The sequence below is a fragment of the Nothobranchius furzeri genome, chromosome 9, assembly GCF_043380555.1.
Source record: "Nothobranchius furzeri strain GRZ-AD chromosome 9, NfurGRZ-RIMD1, whole genome shotgun sequence".
NCBI lineage: Eukaryota > Metazoa > Chordata > Actinopteri > Cyprinodontiformes > Nothobranchiidae > Nothobranchius > Nothobranchius furzeri.
The window spans coordinates 50,271,563-50,289,829 of record NC_091749.1 but is presented as its reverse complement, the minus strand read 5'-3'; the positions used below and the strand labels follow the sequence as shown (position 1 = coordinate 50,289,829).

Sequence of the window (18,267 nt, the reverse complement as noted above, 5' to 3'; positions counted from 1 at the left end):
CACCAGAACAGATACAGTTACTGATTAAGCGACTATAAACCCTACGAAACCATACTTTTACTGGAGGTCAGACCTGGATGGCTCTCTGTGGTCACATATCAGGGAGGAAACACAGCATGACGGTTTTTACCCAGAGCTTTGCAGCTGCGCTTGTCGGGTCGGAGCTCATAGCCTTGAACACACCAGCACTGGAACCCCCCGTCAGCGTTGGTACAGCCCTGGCTGCAGTATCCCTCCTCAGCACACTCATCCACATCTGGAGCCGCCACAGAAACAGCAGACGAGAGGAAAACACAGACGATGGCGTCAAGTTCCCACAGGATTAAAAATAAACGTAAAACTAACTTTTGACTCATGGCAGAAATTTCCAAATAACTTCATCTTGGTTTAGGAAAAAAACCGTGATGATAAAGATCTAAAATAGCCTCAGAAATAAACCTCAGATGGCAGCAATCTGAAAGCTGCAAGGTTCCTTTACGATGTCTTTTAGAGGTAACAGAAGATGCAGTAAAGACCAGCATCACTATCAGACATGAAACACAAAAAAGCTTGACTGACTCTGCAGAGGTCATGACTATTAACATCCTCAGCCCTCTCACTCACTTTCACCGACAACTCGGTCGGATTGTAATCTGTGCACAAATACCCACACGCCGGCACACAAATACGCAGTTACCCTGGCAGGTTTGGCCATCGTCTGTCAGTCGGTATCCGGTGTGACATGTGCACTGGACCAGTCCTCTTGCCATCTGACACTTCTGGGAACAGCCTCCATTATTCTGGTTACAGTTGCCTTCACTGGAGCGCGGCCCTACAGGCACAGCGGAAACATTAAAGAAGCATAAACACAGCTTGCTGATTCGGTATAAATATGAACGCACAGGCTGTCTATAAAAGCATCTGGCTGATCCAACGCTGAGCCTTTAAATGTTTTATAAGCCAAGAATGAAGACTGAACATGTCAAAGTCTATCGATCTATGTAGACGATACACTCCGACACCGCTCTACCAGGAAGTCATTCTATAAGGGATTCTGCTGACAGCCTCTGGTGTTAACTTTAATCTCACTTTGACCAAATCTGGGACTTTGTAAACTGCAGAGATTCTTTGCCTTTAAAGAGAGAAACGCCCTACAACTTGGTCAAGGTGCATAAGTAACTTTATGCCTCCTAGAGTTAGGCCAAAGCAGGGGCAGGCTCCTGGTGGAGTCATCTGAGCTGAGCAGGTCAAAAGGCCACAGGGCAGACGGTGCAGAGGGAAGAGTATTTGTGTATCTGTTGACTATGCAATTAACTGATCTGCAAAAGAGCCTTAAGTAACTCAGGTCAACATTATACCATCAAAGTCAAGAAAAAGACAAAATACAGACTTCAGAAAAAGTTATTAGAGCAAAAATTTTCTGTTAAAATAAAGACTTTAAGAGGTCTCTGCATAAAATAAACCCCTATGATGTCATCAGACCTTGTGAAGGCTGGAAGTCCTCTAACCTGGTCCTCGGGGTATTTTTCTTGTCCTGCATGTTTTAGATGTTTCTCTGCTCCAGCACATCTCAGTCAAATGAATGAACTACTTTCAGAGTGTGATATCGAGTTCGGCCTAGTCTTGTTAGCGACCGGTTAATTTAGAACTGGTGCATTAAAGCAGTGAAACATCAAAAACATGCTGGACAGAGGCCTCTGAGTTGGTGAAGCCTTGCCTGTACTGAAGCACTTTAGTCATTTAGTCAAAAAGAAGATAATTAGTAAAAACTAATTTATTTAAATCAAAGCACCTGTTAACTCTTTCATTGAAGGAAAAATGCTGATTAAGTTTGCAGGGATACTTACGGCAGTCGTGGTGTGGGTGCTCATCGGTCCCATCGCCACAGTCGTTAACCTCGTTACACACCTTCCTCTGACCGATACAGCGCCTGTTCCCACACTGAAACTGGTCAGGAGCACATGGAGGACTCTCTGTGGAGGAGAGGTGATGGACCATGAGACAAACCACATCTTTCATCTCTGGCGTATCACTCTCACATCTCTTCTTTAGTCAAGCCGGGCGTACACTGTGCGACTTTTTCACTTTTTTGAGCCGATTTTCCAGTCGTGCGAGAATCCACGAGATCGGGGCGAGTTTTGCGTCGAGCGTCGTGTAGTGTACAGGGGGTTACGAGAGGAGATTAACACCACGTGACCAGCTACCGATCAGCAATCGTGAGCTCGCACAAACTTCTGGCGTGTTTAATATTTTGCTCGTCCCTCGTGAGGGTATCGCACTATAGAAGCGGCGCTGCGAGCATCTGTGACCCAAAATGTATCAGAACCGCTCACGGCGCATGTGCAGTCCTGCATCAACGCCGCTCGCTCGCTATTTCCCTAATAACACACGTTGTTCGTTTTAATTTCTACACGTTTTTTTACTCACAAAGATTGTCAAGAAAGCGTGTTTGTCGTGTTCATGTCAAATTAAACTGATCACAAAACACAGATTTACTTTCTTTATTTCGTTTTCCTCATCCAACCCCCATAAATCCCTGTGTGTCCTCCTGCAGCACTCCCGAAGGACAACAGGCAAAACAAGACAAAAAAGTCTGACGTGTTGAGTAAAAACTGCTATTTTTAGCATATTTTTTGGGCCGACGTGTTGCTACCAGACGTACAGTGTGAGCAGTCAGGTCGCATGCGAGAACTGGGCCGTGCAGTGTGAGCGCATGACTCGTGAGATCTGCCCTGCGAGGAAGTCGTACAGTTTGAGCAGAAGCTGAGTGCTACGAGTGAAAAAGTCGCACAGTGTACGCCCAGCTTGAGACCCACGAGGATGAAAGAGAGCTCTGACACTTATAACAAACCCATACCCAAGCACTTTCAAGAAAAGTTTTAACATTTTCTAGCATCTTACGTTGGGTATGAGCAGCACATATTTCTTCACTTTCCTGTCTCGCAAAGGAAATTTCATTGGGCCAATTACAGCACTTTCTAAATGTTGACATTAACCCATTAACATCCAAGCCATTTAAAGCATGCTTAAAAACCACAAGTATAAACAGTATGAATGCTATGTGAGTGGATCAGAGAGTACTGTGTAACCAGAAGAACATAAATATAAAAACATTTTGATTTTAAATATGTCACAAGTAAATACAGACATAAAGAAAAAACACAAACGGAGCAATAATGTTCTTGGTTTCTTTGCTGCTTTTTCAGTGTTTCATTTAAAGTCAACATGAAGCCACAACAGCCAGTCTGTTTCTAAAATTCAACCGAGTTTCTCACCCAAAAACAGTGATTTTCTCAGCGAAGGATGGCTGTTGTCATGACTACGATAAGAAGCTTGTGTTGTGTTTGTCCTCTGAAAACAAGATAACTTCTAGTCCTACCAGTTTTCTCACAGCCCTCTTCATCGCTGCGATCTGAGCAGTCGTCCTCACCGTCACATCTCCATGACAACCGGACACAACGTCCAGTTCCACAGCGGAACTGGTCAGGCGTGCACATGGACGAGGCTGCGGGGGATACATACAGACATGAACACATTCAGTTTGAGAGCAGGTGAAAGGACAATCTGATTTTTGTTTTGAAACACATCCGTTTGCTGAAACACGGTACTCACTGCAGTTTTTCTCATCCGACTGGTCGTCACAGTCGTACTCGCCATCACATCTCCAGCCAGAGTTGATGCACATCCCACTGCTGCACATGAACTCAACTGACCTACAAGGCTGATGGGAAGCTGCACACACACACACACACACACACACACACACACACACACACACACACACACACACACACACACACACACACACACACACACACACACACACACACTTACTAAATGATCTCAAACTAGATTCATGAAATATGTTCACTTGACTCCTTTTGACGGGCTTTAATTTGGTCTTTATTCTTCTGCACACATGAACGTTACCACCCTGAGATTTCACACTTATGAAAGGAAAAAACCATAAGCATGAATTAGACATGTTTAATTTGTCTTTCTGTGGTGTGATGAGACATCCTAATTCTCGAAACTTGAATCCCACACCATCTCTCTACATGTGATCAGATCAAAGTGAAGCCAAAACTGGCAGCAAATAGGGACGTAGGTGGATGAAAAGATTAAAACGGAATCAAACATAAGCATTTTACATCCTCAGCGTGTGTGTGTGTGTGCACGTGTGTGTCTCCGACACATTTGCTCCAGCAGGAAAAAGCTCCAATCAAAGCCACGTTTGGAAGGTGTTAGAGGAAGTACTAAACGACAAGCAAGGAAACGAGGAAAGTTAGGGAAAAGGAAATGCAGGGAATTGCTGCTTATCGGCTGGTCAGGAGGAGAGAGGGATCAAAACAGCAGGTGGGTTTCCCACGAAGAGGGAAGTGAATCGGTGTGGGACACCAGAAAAAAATAAACACATGAACGCCCACACACAAGCCAAAATGAGCCATTCGCACCAAATCTACCTTCGTCTTACACACACACACACACACACACACACACACACACACTGCATGTTCACAAGCTCATCCATGCAGCCTGAAGCAGTTCCCATGTGGCAATGAAGCAACCAAGTTAGTGTGTGTGTATGTGTGTGTGTGTGTGTGTGTGTGTGTGTGTGTGTGTGTGTGTGTGTATATGTGTGGGTTTAGATTCACACAAGCCAAGGGGAAGCTCAAAGAGGAGGGCTTCTTTTCTAACAAAGCGCCCTTCATGTGTCTGACGAGTTGATGCCAAGGAATGCTGTCTGAGGATGGGCTGTCTTATGCCTCTGAGGAATGCCTCCACTGCGAGTGTCAGTGTGTGAAAGAGGACGAGTGTGTCCACAAAAAAAATGAACAGAATTCACAGGACGCTCTCCTCCTGAACCTGTGTGTGCCAGAAATAAATATGTCACCCAAGAATATGGGCTGACTTACGTCAGTAGATGCAGAAAGTTAACGGGCGGAGGTCAGATCTTTTGATTGATGCTTGTTCTGGAATTTGCAATAATTCCTATGAAATCTGGGCATGGATTTTGTTAGGTTAAATTGGTAATGTGACACCATTTCATCCATTATTTACTAGCTTTGGAGGCTTTGAAGGCAGCTCATCTTTGAAGCAGGCCCTTCAGAAGTATAGCAGGAATTAGAAAATGTGGGATGTCAAAGGAGATGAGATGAAGACACAAAGAGCAGCTCAGTCAAATAACATGACCTATAATGATCAAACAGTGCTACAAAACCTTGAAGCTGCAGTGGTTTTCACACTACAGATAAACACTTCAAAGATGTAGAAACCCCTTTGTTTTAAGTATGTGTTTGTGCGTGTGTGTCAGAGAGATAAGGTGAGAAGTGGAAGACAATGTGTAAATAAAATGAAGATATCAAGAGATTACAAATGGTGACAGTCTCTAGAGTGAGCGGACTGAAGCAAAGATCCTGACAGAGACAATCAGACAGAAGCCATCGAGAAGCAGCTGTTCCAGGGCTCTAACTGTGGAAAATCCAAGGTCAAGACATGAAATCAACTTTTAATATTTTAACAAAAATACCCTGTTTACTTAGTCTTTAGGATGTTTTTATTATCTATTTTTATTTTCTTATCCTCTAAGGACATCCTACGCAGCACCATGTTCCAACAGGTAAATAGAGGGAAACCAAATAGACGCATTAGACATATCTGGGTACCTTTGACATTTGAATCGATTCGGTACTAATTCCCGGTACCTACGAATCAATACCAGTACTTAACGGTACCAATTTTCGATACTTTTGAGTGTTAAATATTTTAATTCTCTTTTATAAATAGATATATATTTTTCTCAATATAAAACCATATTTGATAAATATCGCGATAAATAACATACAACTGTTTGTATTTTAACATCGTCCTTGTAGTTTTATAATTAAACTGCAGCAAACATCTTTACTGTGAACTAAATTTACTGTGTATCTTCTTTCCTTTTGCCGTCCTTTTTCAATTTATTTTTCCTACTGGGAAGTTAGAATTTCCGAGTAGAAAGCGAACGCACCATTAGCTGACAACATTGGTGGCAATGGAAGCTAATTTTTCAAGCTAACGTTAAACAGTTTATTTAACTGCTGGAGCAGATTAAAACGATGATGCCTCACACTTAGATCGTTGTCACCGGTTTCATCTTCACCCAATCACCCGTCACATTTAGTAATGTGAAGCCAAACTTTAGAGCGCGTTCATGTTCTTCTAGTCGGAAATTCGGAGTTCCGAGGAGAAAGCGAACGCACCATTAGCGAAACGGAAGCTAACATATCAAGCTAATTATATTTACCTACCGGAGCAGATTAAGATGAGGATGTTTCACTTAGATCGTTGTCTGTCGCTGGTTTCATCATCACCCAGTTACCCATCACATTTAGTGAAGTGGACCCAAGCTTTAGCGTGCTTCCTTTCTACCATGCTGCTCTGTTTACAACTGGCTCGCAGCGACCGACGACATAACGCTCTTGCGCATGCGCAGCTGTCTAGGCAAGTTCTCGTTATGAAGGACGGGTACCAAAACGAGGTTGGTACCTTAAAAAGTACCGAATTCAGTACCCATCCCTACATATCTCTGAACCTTAATAGTGTCGAAGAAAAAAAAAGCTGTTTTTTTTCTGTTGCATCTTTTGAAGCAAACAGGGTTATAATATGATGTTATTAATAATAATAATAATAATAATAATAATAATAATAATAATAATAATAATAATAATAATAATGTAGTTTAAGTTAAAGTCCCATTAGTCATCATCACACACTGGTGAAATTCATCTCTGCATTTCACCCACCTCTGCGGGGAGTGGTGAGCTGCAGCTGTGGCTGCACTCGGGAACTATTTGTTGGTTTAACCCTCTTATCCAACCTCTTAAAAAGCTAAGTGTCAAGCAAGGAGGCATTGGGTTTCATTTTTAAAGTCTTTGGTATGACCCGACTGGGATTTGAACCTCGATCTCGCAGTCCCAGGGTGGACACACTACCACTAGGCCACTGAGAAGGTCCAACATTTAAATTAAATGTCTCTACTTTTTTTTAGTTTAGTTATTTTTAAGTAAGCTGGTCCTAAAATGAGCTGCTCCAAGTTATTAAGAAGATGTTGGTAAAAAAAAAGCTTTGATCTGAAAATGTTAAATCCAGCAAGCTAGACCTTGCCCGTTCCTCTCTGCTGTGCTTCAGCTCAACCTAAAGTAACAATTGTTAGCTTGTTGCAAATATGTGCAGATGGTTTTAGGACTCAACAATAATTCACTGTTGGAGAAAAAGATAAGCAAAAAGCAAGGACAAACGTAGAAAACACTTCTGCACAGGAAGGACCAGGGCGTGGAACTTATCACCCGCCAATGACCAAACGCGGGTAAATTCATGAAGTGGCGGGTTAATTGGCACAATGCACACGCCACAGTGGCGGGTCTCAAGCATGAAGATAAAGCAGCGTTGCTTATAGCGTTGACCTGACGGGGGCAGCAACGCACCCGTGTTGCCGTTGGTCTGCCATTCTCATTAAAACAAGAACTGAACAGCAACATTAGCAACGTAGCTTTACATTCCTGGTGTTCAGCTGGTGGCAGAAAACAAAAATGATTCTGAAGATGAGTCAAAGGATGGATAGAACATTAAACTGTGGTTTTAATGAGAAATGGAAGAGAACTGACAACGATGAGTTACACGAGTGACTCAGTCTGAATCAAAGAAGAGCTTGTTCTGTTAGGAGCTGAGTGCGTCGGACACGAGCTTGTAATGACCGCCTCTTGGGCGGGGCGGTGCGGTGCAGCGGGGAAAGCACAGAGCAGGGGTCTGCTTCATGTACAAATAAATGAAAGTGCTGTTTCACCACCTCTCTTTATGTTTTGCAACGAGCCACAGAATTAACTTGACCCTTTGGAGTTTATGTTCCTATATGACGATGGTTTTAATAATAATAAGAGCTGGACCAAAATTAAAACAATGAATCATCTACAATGTTCCTTACAAGAGAATTGCACGTGTTAAAAATCTGCAACAGGGTACCTAAAAGGTACAAGTATTTCCTGTACGATACTACTATAGTATCACATGTTATAACATTTAGTCAGATAATAATAACTAACTTAACATGTTAGCTAACCCAATCTGAACCCACACAGTGTTCAGTAATTTTGCTGTTGCAATTAAAGTTCTGACAGTCAAGTGAAAATCGGATGACATCTTGTAATCTGTTTCTTTTTCTCCTTTATTGTGGATTAGATGAAAAGAAAGGAATAAACTGATGTGAATAGGAATCAGCCAGAGTGGTTATGAAGTACAAAGCTGAAGTTGAGAGAGCAGAGATAAAAGCCGGTAACCAAGGCCAGCCACTGTAGTTGGTGGAAAAAAATGTAAGTTCCACCCCTGGAAAGGACATTTAACTAAAAGCACAAACAGCTCTCAAAGAGAATCTTTGTGCTCCATACACAGTTTAATAAAAGCCCGGAGAACGGCCATTGATCCTAAAGACTATGTGACATTGTCTTTGCACTTGTGTAAATCTTTACCCCCACAACCCTTTGTGTCTAACCATTTGCATAGTAAAAATGGAGTAAACACTGGTAGAACGACCCTTCGTAATTAAGGCTAATCATTTAGAGAGAATGCAAAATAAAACTAGAGCTGAAAGAAAATTATTATTCAGTGGTGTAATTGTGTGTGGGTATGAAACTTGGCATTGCAGATTAAACGTTTATGTTTATGTATTTAGCAGAAGCTTTTGTCCAAAGCAACTTACAAGTGATAATCGGCATGTTGCCCTTGCGGCTAACAACAACAACAACAACAACTTGACATCAATCATGGAGAGGAGGGGACAAGGAGTGGACAGTAGAGAGGGGGGACGGGTGCAGGGAGGGTGCTAGTTTAGAAGATGCTCTCTGAAGAGCAGGGTCTTCAGGAGTTTCTTGAAGATTGAAAAGGAAGCCCCTGTTCTGGTAGTGCTTGGTAGGTCATTCCACATTTGTGGAACGATGCATGAGAAAAGTCTGGATTGTCCTGAGCGTGGTGTAGGCACTGCTAGCCGACGATCCTGTGATGACTGGAGCGGCCGGGCCGAGACGTAAGCCTTTGCAAGAGGATTCAGGTAGATGGGAGCCATACCATCTCTGACTTTGTATGCTAGTGTTAGCAATTTGAATTTGATGCGTGCTGCTAGCGGTAGCCAGTGGAGCTCAATGAACAGAGGGGTGACGTGTGCTCTTTTTGGCTGATTGAAGACCAGACGCGCCGCTGCGTTCTGGACCATTTGAAGAGGTCTCACAGTACAGCCTGGAAGACCAGTTAGAAGGGCATTGCAGTAATCGAGGCGGGAGATGACAGCAGATTGCACCAGGAGCTGGGTGGCATGTTGTGTTAGGTATGGTCTGATCTTTCGTATGTTATACGGCGCAAAGCGGCAAGAACGAGCAACGGAGGCAACATGATCTTTAAAGGTCAGGTGTTCATCAATCACAACACCCAGATTTGGAACTGCCTTTGAAGGAGCCAGAGATAGGAAGTCATTTTGGATTGTAAATTACTAAATGTAAATGACAAAGTCAAGTAAAAGAGAAACTCACAGCAGTCGGACTCGTCCGACCAGTCTCCACAGTCATCATCTCCGTCACAGTGGTAGATGTCCAGAATACAACGGCCATATGCACACTGGAACTCTTCTACGCTGCAGGTAGCCGTCATCTCGTCTGATGCTGCACAGACATTTAGGCACATTAAACAGATGCTAGAGAAGACTGAAGCAGTTGGCTGTCTATGACTCTTTGAAACCTTGACTTCGCTCTGCACAGACTGTCAAACTGCACATGAAATGTAGGCAAAGCATACAACTCTGGCCATGTTCATAAGCGATGCAATTAAAGTGCTAACAGGGTAGTTACACTCTTTCTGCAGCCACTTTATTTCTGCAGGCTGACATGTTTAATTCCAAAGATTGACAATAATTTGCAAATTCACTAGTGATGCACTAAAGTGTTTGTCTCTGATAGATTTGGGCTAAAATTAATTATTTAACTTTAGCTCTTTTGTTGGTTTTTCTATCAAATAATGAGCATCAATCAAATTGATGGGAGATTATTTGCATTTTCTTAATGTACCAAAATAATGTCTTTAGTTTTTTTTTTGAGGTTTGAAATTAAGCATTGCAAAAATGTTGACTTAAAGGTAAAGATTCACCCTTTCAGCCTTTTGAGTAACACATTTTGCTCAAAGCCTTTTAGTCTTTGCAATTGCTACAGTCACAGTGACCTAAGGAATAAAAGCTTGCCTCTCAGTTTTGAAAAGTTGAAAAACCAAGTATGAATGACACATACCACTTTTTTTCCAACAAGGATACAAACACTCTTATGCACTTACGACAATTTTCTTCATCCGATCCATCCTTACAGTCAGTGTCTCCATCACAGTACCAATGTTCAGCAATACAACTTCCATCAGTGCAACGAAACTCCTTGTCTGAACACTTACGCATATCTGATTAGATCAAATACATGTTATAGTGTAAGATGGTGTAATTACATTATGCTTATACATGTTTGAGGAGTACCCACCACACTGTTCATCACTGTTGTCCCCACAATCATTGTCACCATCACAGTGCCAGAGGCTGCGGATGCAGTAGCCATTTTGACATTGAAATTCATCCTCTTCACACTCCCTGGGAGCTGCATGAAGAAGCAGAAAAAGAGGCCTTTCAGACAATAAAAGAGAAGAGTGCTCTGCTGACATTAAATGTCCAAATACTACCAGTTTGGTACGACTCTTCCCAGAAACAGTCTAAACTTTTCAAAAGATGCTCAAACACTCACAAAGAGACTATTTGGTTTGATCTGAGGACAAGACATACTGTACCATGAAAAGTAAACACATTGAACAGGACTGCACTATTTTCTATTTTTGCCAGGATTATTTACAAATGCTTCACAAAAAAAAAATTCTATCAAGATTTAAGAAGTCACATGACATCAGGGTCTATGACACTGTCTCCAAAAAGGGCTTGTAGCATTACTAACTTCACTAGTTTCCTCGGGTCCCAAGGGCAGAGAGAGTTGGGTCTCATCAGCAAAAAAGTGGAAATGTATGTTGGGTTTTATTATATTTGCCAGAGGAAGGATAACATGATAAATCAAAAAGTGTACAAGTTCAAAGCCCTGTGGAATACAATAGTTAAGTTTGGTGTAAAAAGAAAACTCATGTAAAACATTCCAAAGAGATTTATTCCATTCCAATACAGTGGTGCCTCATTTATCGCTGGAGTTACTGCCCAACAAAACAAAACAAAACAAAAAAAAAACCTCTGCAAAAGGCGAACGCTGAAAAGTAGCCAGCTTTATAGATGTTTTAAAGCTGTAAAACCTCTCACTACACACTTAATACACTTTACTCAGACAGGCATTAATATTTTCAAAATGTTGTCTCTTGTTTAAACACTTTCAACGCCCTAATCATGTCACAGAACACAATGCACTGAAAAAATAAAGGATGCACAATTCGGCTAAAGGGGAGAGTTGTTTTCAGGTGTATTTATTAGTTTTCCTTTAATTAATACCAAAGTGAGCTGCCTGAACTATTTTATGGGCTGCCAGAGGGTTTTTCCTCACAAAAACAAAACCAGAACGCTGAAGGCTGATTATAATGTGGCCATAGCAGCTTACGAAAACAATAAAACAAGCAGATGCATCACTCCGTGCATTCACTTTAGGTGAATTCTTCCACTCCTGCCACCGCTCACTGCTACCCCTGTAACTTTTAAAATCAGGAGAGACCATGCATGTGGACTCACCAAGCAAAGACTTTTCAGATGGCCACATGTAATGCTTCTCCTCCCACCCGCGGACATTTTCTCATTTTAGACATAAATTGTTCAACTGTTACCTGCATATATGGTTACCGCTAGCTTGTTCAAACAGCGGCCAGCTCTGGGCTCTGATTAGTTCTTTCCTCATCATGTCCTGCCTGTCCCAATTGCTGATTGGTTCTTTTTTCCGCTGACCTTTTCCGTTCACCTTTTTTGCATTTTCTGTTAGGATTTTCGTTAACATACATTTTTGTTGTTGCATTTTATTTATCGACAAAAAAATAATCTGCAAAACAGCAAGGTCGTGAAAGGTGAACCGCGTTATAGCGAAGTTCTGATTCTTTGAAGACATGACATGTTTTACATGAGCCAGCTAACCACAGGTCCTACTTGATGAAATAATCTTAACTTCAACAAGAATTTTAATTCTATGAACAATAACATCACCTTCATTTAGACAAAAACATGTTTTGGAGAAACAAAGAAAAAGACTTGCAGCACAACCAGTGTGTTTGTTTCTGACCACAACCAAAGTCTGGAAGAATCCTCTGGGATGAGAGGCTAAATGTCTCCAACATATCCAGAAACGTCCAGCTGTTTTCAGCTAACACTCTCAGGATGATCATGTCCAGGATGACTGAGAACTACACCTCCATGCTGCAGCAGCATTCAGTCACAACAGAAAGTGAAACTTAAATGTAGCTGCTGTCAGTAACAACCTAACAGATTTTAAACATTAAAACTCTCAACAGAAATAGTTCAGAAAGGAAATCAAAATGTTCACAACTTTGTGTGTGATTTATTATTATTATTATTATTATTATTATTATTATTATTATTGTTATTATTATTATTATTATTTATTGTGGCAGAAGCTGGTGTGGTCCACCACAGAGAAGCTGCTCCAGCATGATGACTTTAATTATTCTACAGGTTATTGTTCAGCCTTCTGACGCTCACGCTCACACACACAAGTGTTGGTGAGCGCAGGGGCGGATTTAGGACTGAAGAAGATCCACGCGCACGCGCACACACACACGCACGTGACACGCACTAGTCAACATCATGTATGTCTTGTACCACATAATTTTTAAACTGAAGCTACATATTAAGCATTTTCAGGGCAGAGTATTGTTCCTGTTAGTGTTTAGTGTGAGATGATAGTAAATATTCCCTTTCTTTCTCCAACAACTTTACCTGATAGTAAGCTAACTTTAAGCAAACCAGCAGCACAACAAATATTTTCAAATAAGACTCACAAACCTGAGTCAACACCAGTCTCATCAAAGCTGGGGTTCTGTCGTTGTACTTTTGGTCTAAAAAAAACGTCCTTATGTCCATCTTCACTCATGCGCTTCAGGCAGAGAGTGTAGAAGAAGCCGGCTGCTGAAGGGCTTCTTCTTCTTCAGTGGTGGAGGCTCAGGCAGGCTGTATACAAACTACTGCCAGCTGCTCCCTCTCTGTTGGACTTTGGTACTGCATGTTACTTCCGCGATTTAGATCCAGGGCTTTCCATGAAACATCCGGGGCTTCAGCCCAAGTAGCCGGGCCTAACGCTGCCCCTGGGTGAGCGGCTGCGTCTGACTGCTGACGCTCCGTGTGTGTTTTTATTTCAGCAGTGAGACAAACTCACCTCACACTGTCCAGAGTTTGTTCTTTAAAGTTTCTATTAAATCCACTGTGGTGACGTATTTTAACAAGTTTCCTCTACGCTGCAGGAGTTAAAGTTTACATTACGGAGTAAAAGTTCGGCAGATACGTTTGTTTATATTTGGCCGCTGCGCGTCCGGGTGGGGTGAGGGGGGACTCGTGCTGCACACAGACAGCTGATGTGATCAGCTCTGAAAAGCGTTGATCACAATTTGCAGATCACGTTTATTTTTCACGGAGATTGGCTGCGGATTCCTCTTCCGGTCGGCATTCTAGGAATCAAAATAAAAATCTCTGAACAGTTGGTCCCGGTTCCAATCGATGCTTGATGCCAACCCTATTAATCACTGAACTGCAGTGTGAGCTTTTTAAGCAATGATTTCATGACAACAAGCTCAAATATGTTTTCATAAAGCTAGTAGATGAAGACTGACTGACACAGTTGATGGAGTACTGATGTAAAACAGTCAAGTTTGAAATGGGGAAGTTCTAGAGTGTCTGAATATTGTTACCTATAACCTGTCAATAGGAGGAAACACAGGTAACGATGTAACTATGAATCAAAATTAGGCCTTTATTAGTGTCTGAAGTTTCAGCAATAAACAGTTGGACTCACTGCATGAATACTGTTAATTAATGCACATATTTTACGAATAAAAAGTTTATAATCTTATATTTTTATATCAGCTAAAAGTCAACTGCTTTGACATAGTAGGAAAGTTATGGTTAATAATGAAACCAAACTCCAACAGTTTTGCGTCACATCTTTAATCACACCAAAAGAGGAACTGTCGCCGCAATACATGGTAAAGCCCAGACGAGAGCTCGGATTAGGCCGGTTTAACGGGCCTATCAGAGAAAACTAATGATGAATGACCCAAGGCAGGAGGTAATCTATTATTTATCGCTGGCGTGTGTAAGAGACGGCCGAGACAAACAGAGAAAGAGATAAGAAAAGACAGAAACAGTGGGATGCCTCCAGAGTGAAGGTACAAATGAAGAAGATGAAGTATTTCTTTACAACTGGAACATGTTCCAGTTTTTCATTTGTCTGGTGTATTGAAGCGTTGTATCAACACACCTGGGATTCTCACACACACACACACACACACACACACACACACACACACACACACACACACACTGCTTCTTTGATGGAACACATAACATGGGGATCTATAAAATTAATATTTAACACAAAAACTTTCAAGATTGGTCCAAGCTGTTGACCAAAATCTATATTTATCTATATATAATCTATATAATATAAAAATGTATCAGATTTTAAGATGTTGAATGTCACATACAGAAAAATTCTGTATAAAATTCAGAATGAAATATTTTGTGTTATCAAAATTAATTATCAACAGCTTTGATTTTCCTGCAGATTTTTATTTCTTTAGATGTAACTTTATCTCAGGTCTTCATGATAGCTTCATGAAAACTCGGGACTAGGAAAAGTCTAAATATAGAACTACACAATTAATTTAATTCTCTCTTTCTCCGGTGTGTTTTGATGCACATCAGCCCAAAACAGATACGACATGATGGCTGAGCTGCTCGCTCACCTGCAGGAGTTCAATCAGTTTCATCTGGACTTCCAAAAGCATTTTTTACATGTCAACATCAAATGAATTCCTGTGAAACAAAAACCTAAAGTTGGCAAATAATCATAGAACTTTGGATGAGAGAAACTCATCAGTAAAAGCCTGTTCTGTCATCAACTGACAACAGATGAATTGACAGATGTATCTCACAAATTGTCTCCCACTGATGACGTTTAGTAGCCTTGACATCTAGACGGACCGTAGCAGCAGCAATATATTTTGCTCTGCAGCTCAGACTGGCCACGCACTAATGCAGCCTCAGCAGGTCTACCATTGGCCCAAACTGTTTGTGTGTTGCCAGTCACAGCGCTCTACATTTGTTACATGGGCTTAGCACCAGAGCTGCAATGAAGAAAAAGCACAAAGAGGAACAGTGCTTGTTTGAAATGGCTTTGGGGTCAACTTTGGACAATTTAGACGAGCTTCTCTTTCAGACCCGAGCAGATAAAGGTACTTAATCAATTTATTTCAAAAAAGGATGCATTTGCATTTTCTTTGCCAGTGTATGGTGGAATGACCCACTGGCTGATTTCTGTAGCGCTGAATACGTCACATTGTTTGTTGCTCTAATTGGTCCTAGTGCTGTCAAACTGTGTGGGGAGACAGTTTGAAAGACAACAGTAGATTATTTCTGCCCCATGACTGGACAGTTTTAATGGCTCCTAGCCAGATTATATATTTACACATGCAGGACGGCATGCCAGGGTTGAAGTTTAGCTGTTAACTCTGTAGGTTAACAGCATGGTTCATGGTCCGTTATGTTGCACAGGCACATTTTATACATTTGAGATTTGAATGATTTATTCACCGGTGAGCTAAACATTGAACATTTCCCTAACACCAACCCCGACAGCCTTTAAAGAACGTTTTTTGAAATGATAGAAATTCTAAGACGATTCCAAATGAAGATTTAATTTCCCCAACGCGTTTGACAGAGGGCTGGGCGATATGGACAAAAACTTATATCTCGATATTTTTAGCTATATTCCGATATACGATATATATCTCAATATTTTTCCTCCTGTAAAATATTTACAAGTTAACTCACTTTAAGCTGTCTTGAGAAATTATACACTTCAATCTGTAGATTAGATGCATAAAAATGTATTGATTCTTGTCAAACTTTTAACCTTAGTGCATTTTCTCTACCAGTCTGAGCTTTAGAAACACTGGTACAGCTGTCTTTTAGCACACACACACACGTACGCACACACACACACAGTTGAGAGCTGGAGGAGTATCAAATGTCCCACAGGCACTTTTTATTTATATATTCATAATTAATGTAAAATTATTTTAATTTCATTTAGAGGTGGGCCATATCGTTAATTTCTTGTCCAGAAAAAAAAACATCTATCATGTTAAACTAAATTTATGATGTAATTGCATCTACTGAAGATCACATGGGTCATGCACCATGGAGCTATTACTTGTTAGGGCAAACTTTCCTGAAATCTAACAGTATTGGCTCATATCAGCGATTACACTGAAATGATTCAGAGTCTCTGGTTGCTCTTTTATGAGGATTATTTTCATGCTACTTTTGTCGTAACCTACGCCTTACAAACTCTTAACTTTTTCAACAGAATTGCTCGTAACGGAGTATTTACTAGCATAGCTAACCAGGGCGGTAAAAAACGGAACCGGAACAACATTTCTCACCCGCTAAGCTCACCTTCAAAATAAAACGTTAACTCTATAGTTTACTATTCAAACCCTTACAATACGTTTGAGGCAATTTGGCCACTCCGGCTATCCGTAGATGTTTTCTGATTACATAGGAGAGGGAGGGGTTTGGCTCGTCTCCGCACGAGCAGGATGGATAAACAGAACTCCATTAGCGTTGAACATTCCCAAATAATTAAAAATCAGGACACCAAATGCAGTGTTGAACAGCACATTTACCCAGAGGCTCTCAGATTGAGGAAACTTGTGAGAATACACGTAGCAACCAGTTTGAGACGGAGCAACATGTCGCTAGCATAGCGGCTAATCGCTAGCATAGCAGTTTGACCAGTTATATTGATATAAAGTCATCTTATATCTTGTTTAAAAATTATACCGATATTTAAAAAATATCTATATATCGCCCAGCCTAGTTTGACATACACTCTCATTTAATCAATTATTCAGGTTGCAACACAATAACGAGCTGTCTGACTTCTTCTGTCTTTTCCATTCTCTCTCTCTTTCATCCATGAAGTAAACAGAGAGAGGTCAGAGGTCAACAGGCCCTCGAGATGCTCATCACTCACACAGCAGCCAAACGTCACAGGGCAAAGGTCACTTGGAGTCATTACCAGGCTCCCTGTGTGTGTGTGTGTGTGTGTGTGTGTGTGTGTGTGTGTGTGTGTGTGTGTGTGTGTGTGTGTGTGTGTGTGTGTGTGTGTGTGTGTGTGTGTGTGTGATACATCAATGTTTTTTCTACCATTTCCATGTCTGAAACGTCTTTTAAACTTCATGAATTCAGAATATCTCTTAGGACACACACCTCATCACCGAGGCACACCTCAACCTGCGTGTTTGTCTGAGATGTGAAAAACGACTTCATCTCCAGCCGAGCGTGGTGGATCTGCTCCCCATCTCTAAATAATGAAATAAAGCTACTTCGTTGTGGGGTGGAGAGAAAAAAGGGGAGGGAGAAAATTTACTGGGCATAAGGATAAAAAATTCATAGCCAGCAATGGCAGCAGCAGACAGACCCCCCATCAGGAAGTGATTTAATGTCTGGCTGCTGATTTGGTATGTGGGTCAGAGGAGCAGGCAATATCGGTGTATGATGGATAAAACACAGCATTCAGAGAACAAAGAGCCAGCCTGTACCTGTAGACCACAGGAGGACTCACAGTGACTGGTGTGTGCTCAAGACTACTTTTATTTTTCCTTCTTGATGCTGCTTCTCATCCAGAACTCTCATCCAGAATTACTCGTTCCACTCTGACACAGTATCCCTCATCATTTTAGATTAAACTACGACTCAACACGAGTAGCAGCTTGCTGATGCAATTAAAAGCTCTAAACAGACCATATGATGTCTTGAAGTTCTTCCAAATGTCCATGGGGGTAACTAGAGAATGAATCTTAATGTGTCTCATGATCTTTGAGCATTCGTTTAGTTTGCCTTATCAGGTCAAAATGCCATCCTGTCACTGTTGAGCAAATCAAACTCAAAACACTTCATTGTTTTTGCCTAATGGCTTCTTCCACCGGCAGGTTCTAAGGTTACAGCTACTAACAACCTGA

At 41.3% G+C, this 18,267-nt stretch overlaps 1 protein-coding gene across 7 annotated transcripts in view; it reads right to left on the bottom strand.

Annotated features, from left to right (window-relative positions):
• lrp4 (low density lipoprotein receptor-related protein 4) overlaps positions 1–18,267 on the bottom strand; it is a 164,298-nt gene that overhangs the window by 40,252 nt on the left and 105,779 nt on the right. For all 7 annotated transcript variants that reach the window (XM_070554915.1, XM_070554916.1, XM_070554917.1 and 4 more), the window contains exons 4-11: positions 10,521–10,634; positions 10,327–10,443; positions 9,537–9,665; positions 3,592–3,711; positions 3,359–3,484; positions 1,827–1,952; positions 677–811; positions 131–256 (exon numbers count right to left, since the gene is read on the bottom strand). In XM_070554915.1, the coding sequence (XP_070411016.1) occupies positions 131–256; positions 677–811; positions 1,827–1,952; positions 3,359–3,484; positions 3,592–3,711; positions 9,537–9,665; positions 10,327–10,443; positions 10,521–10,634 (993 nt within the window). The remainder of the gene's footprint in view (positions 1–130; positions 257–676; positions 812–1,826; positions 1,953–3,358; positions 3,485–3,591; positions 3,712–9,536; positions 9,666–10,326; positions 10,444–10,520; positions 10,635–18,267) is intronic.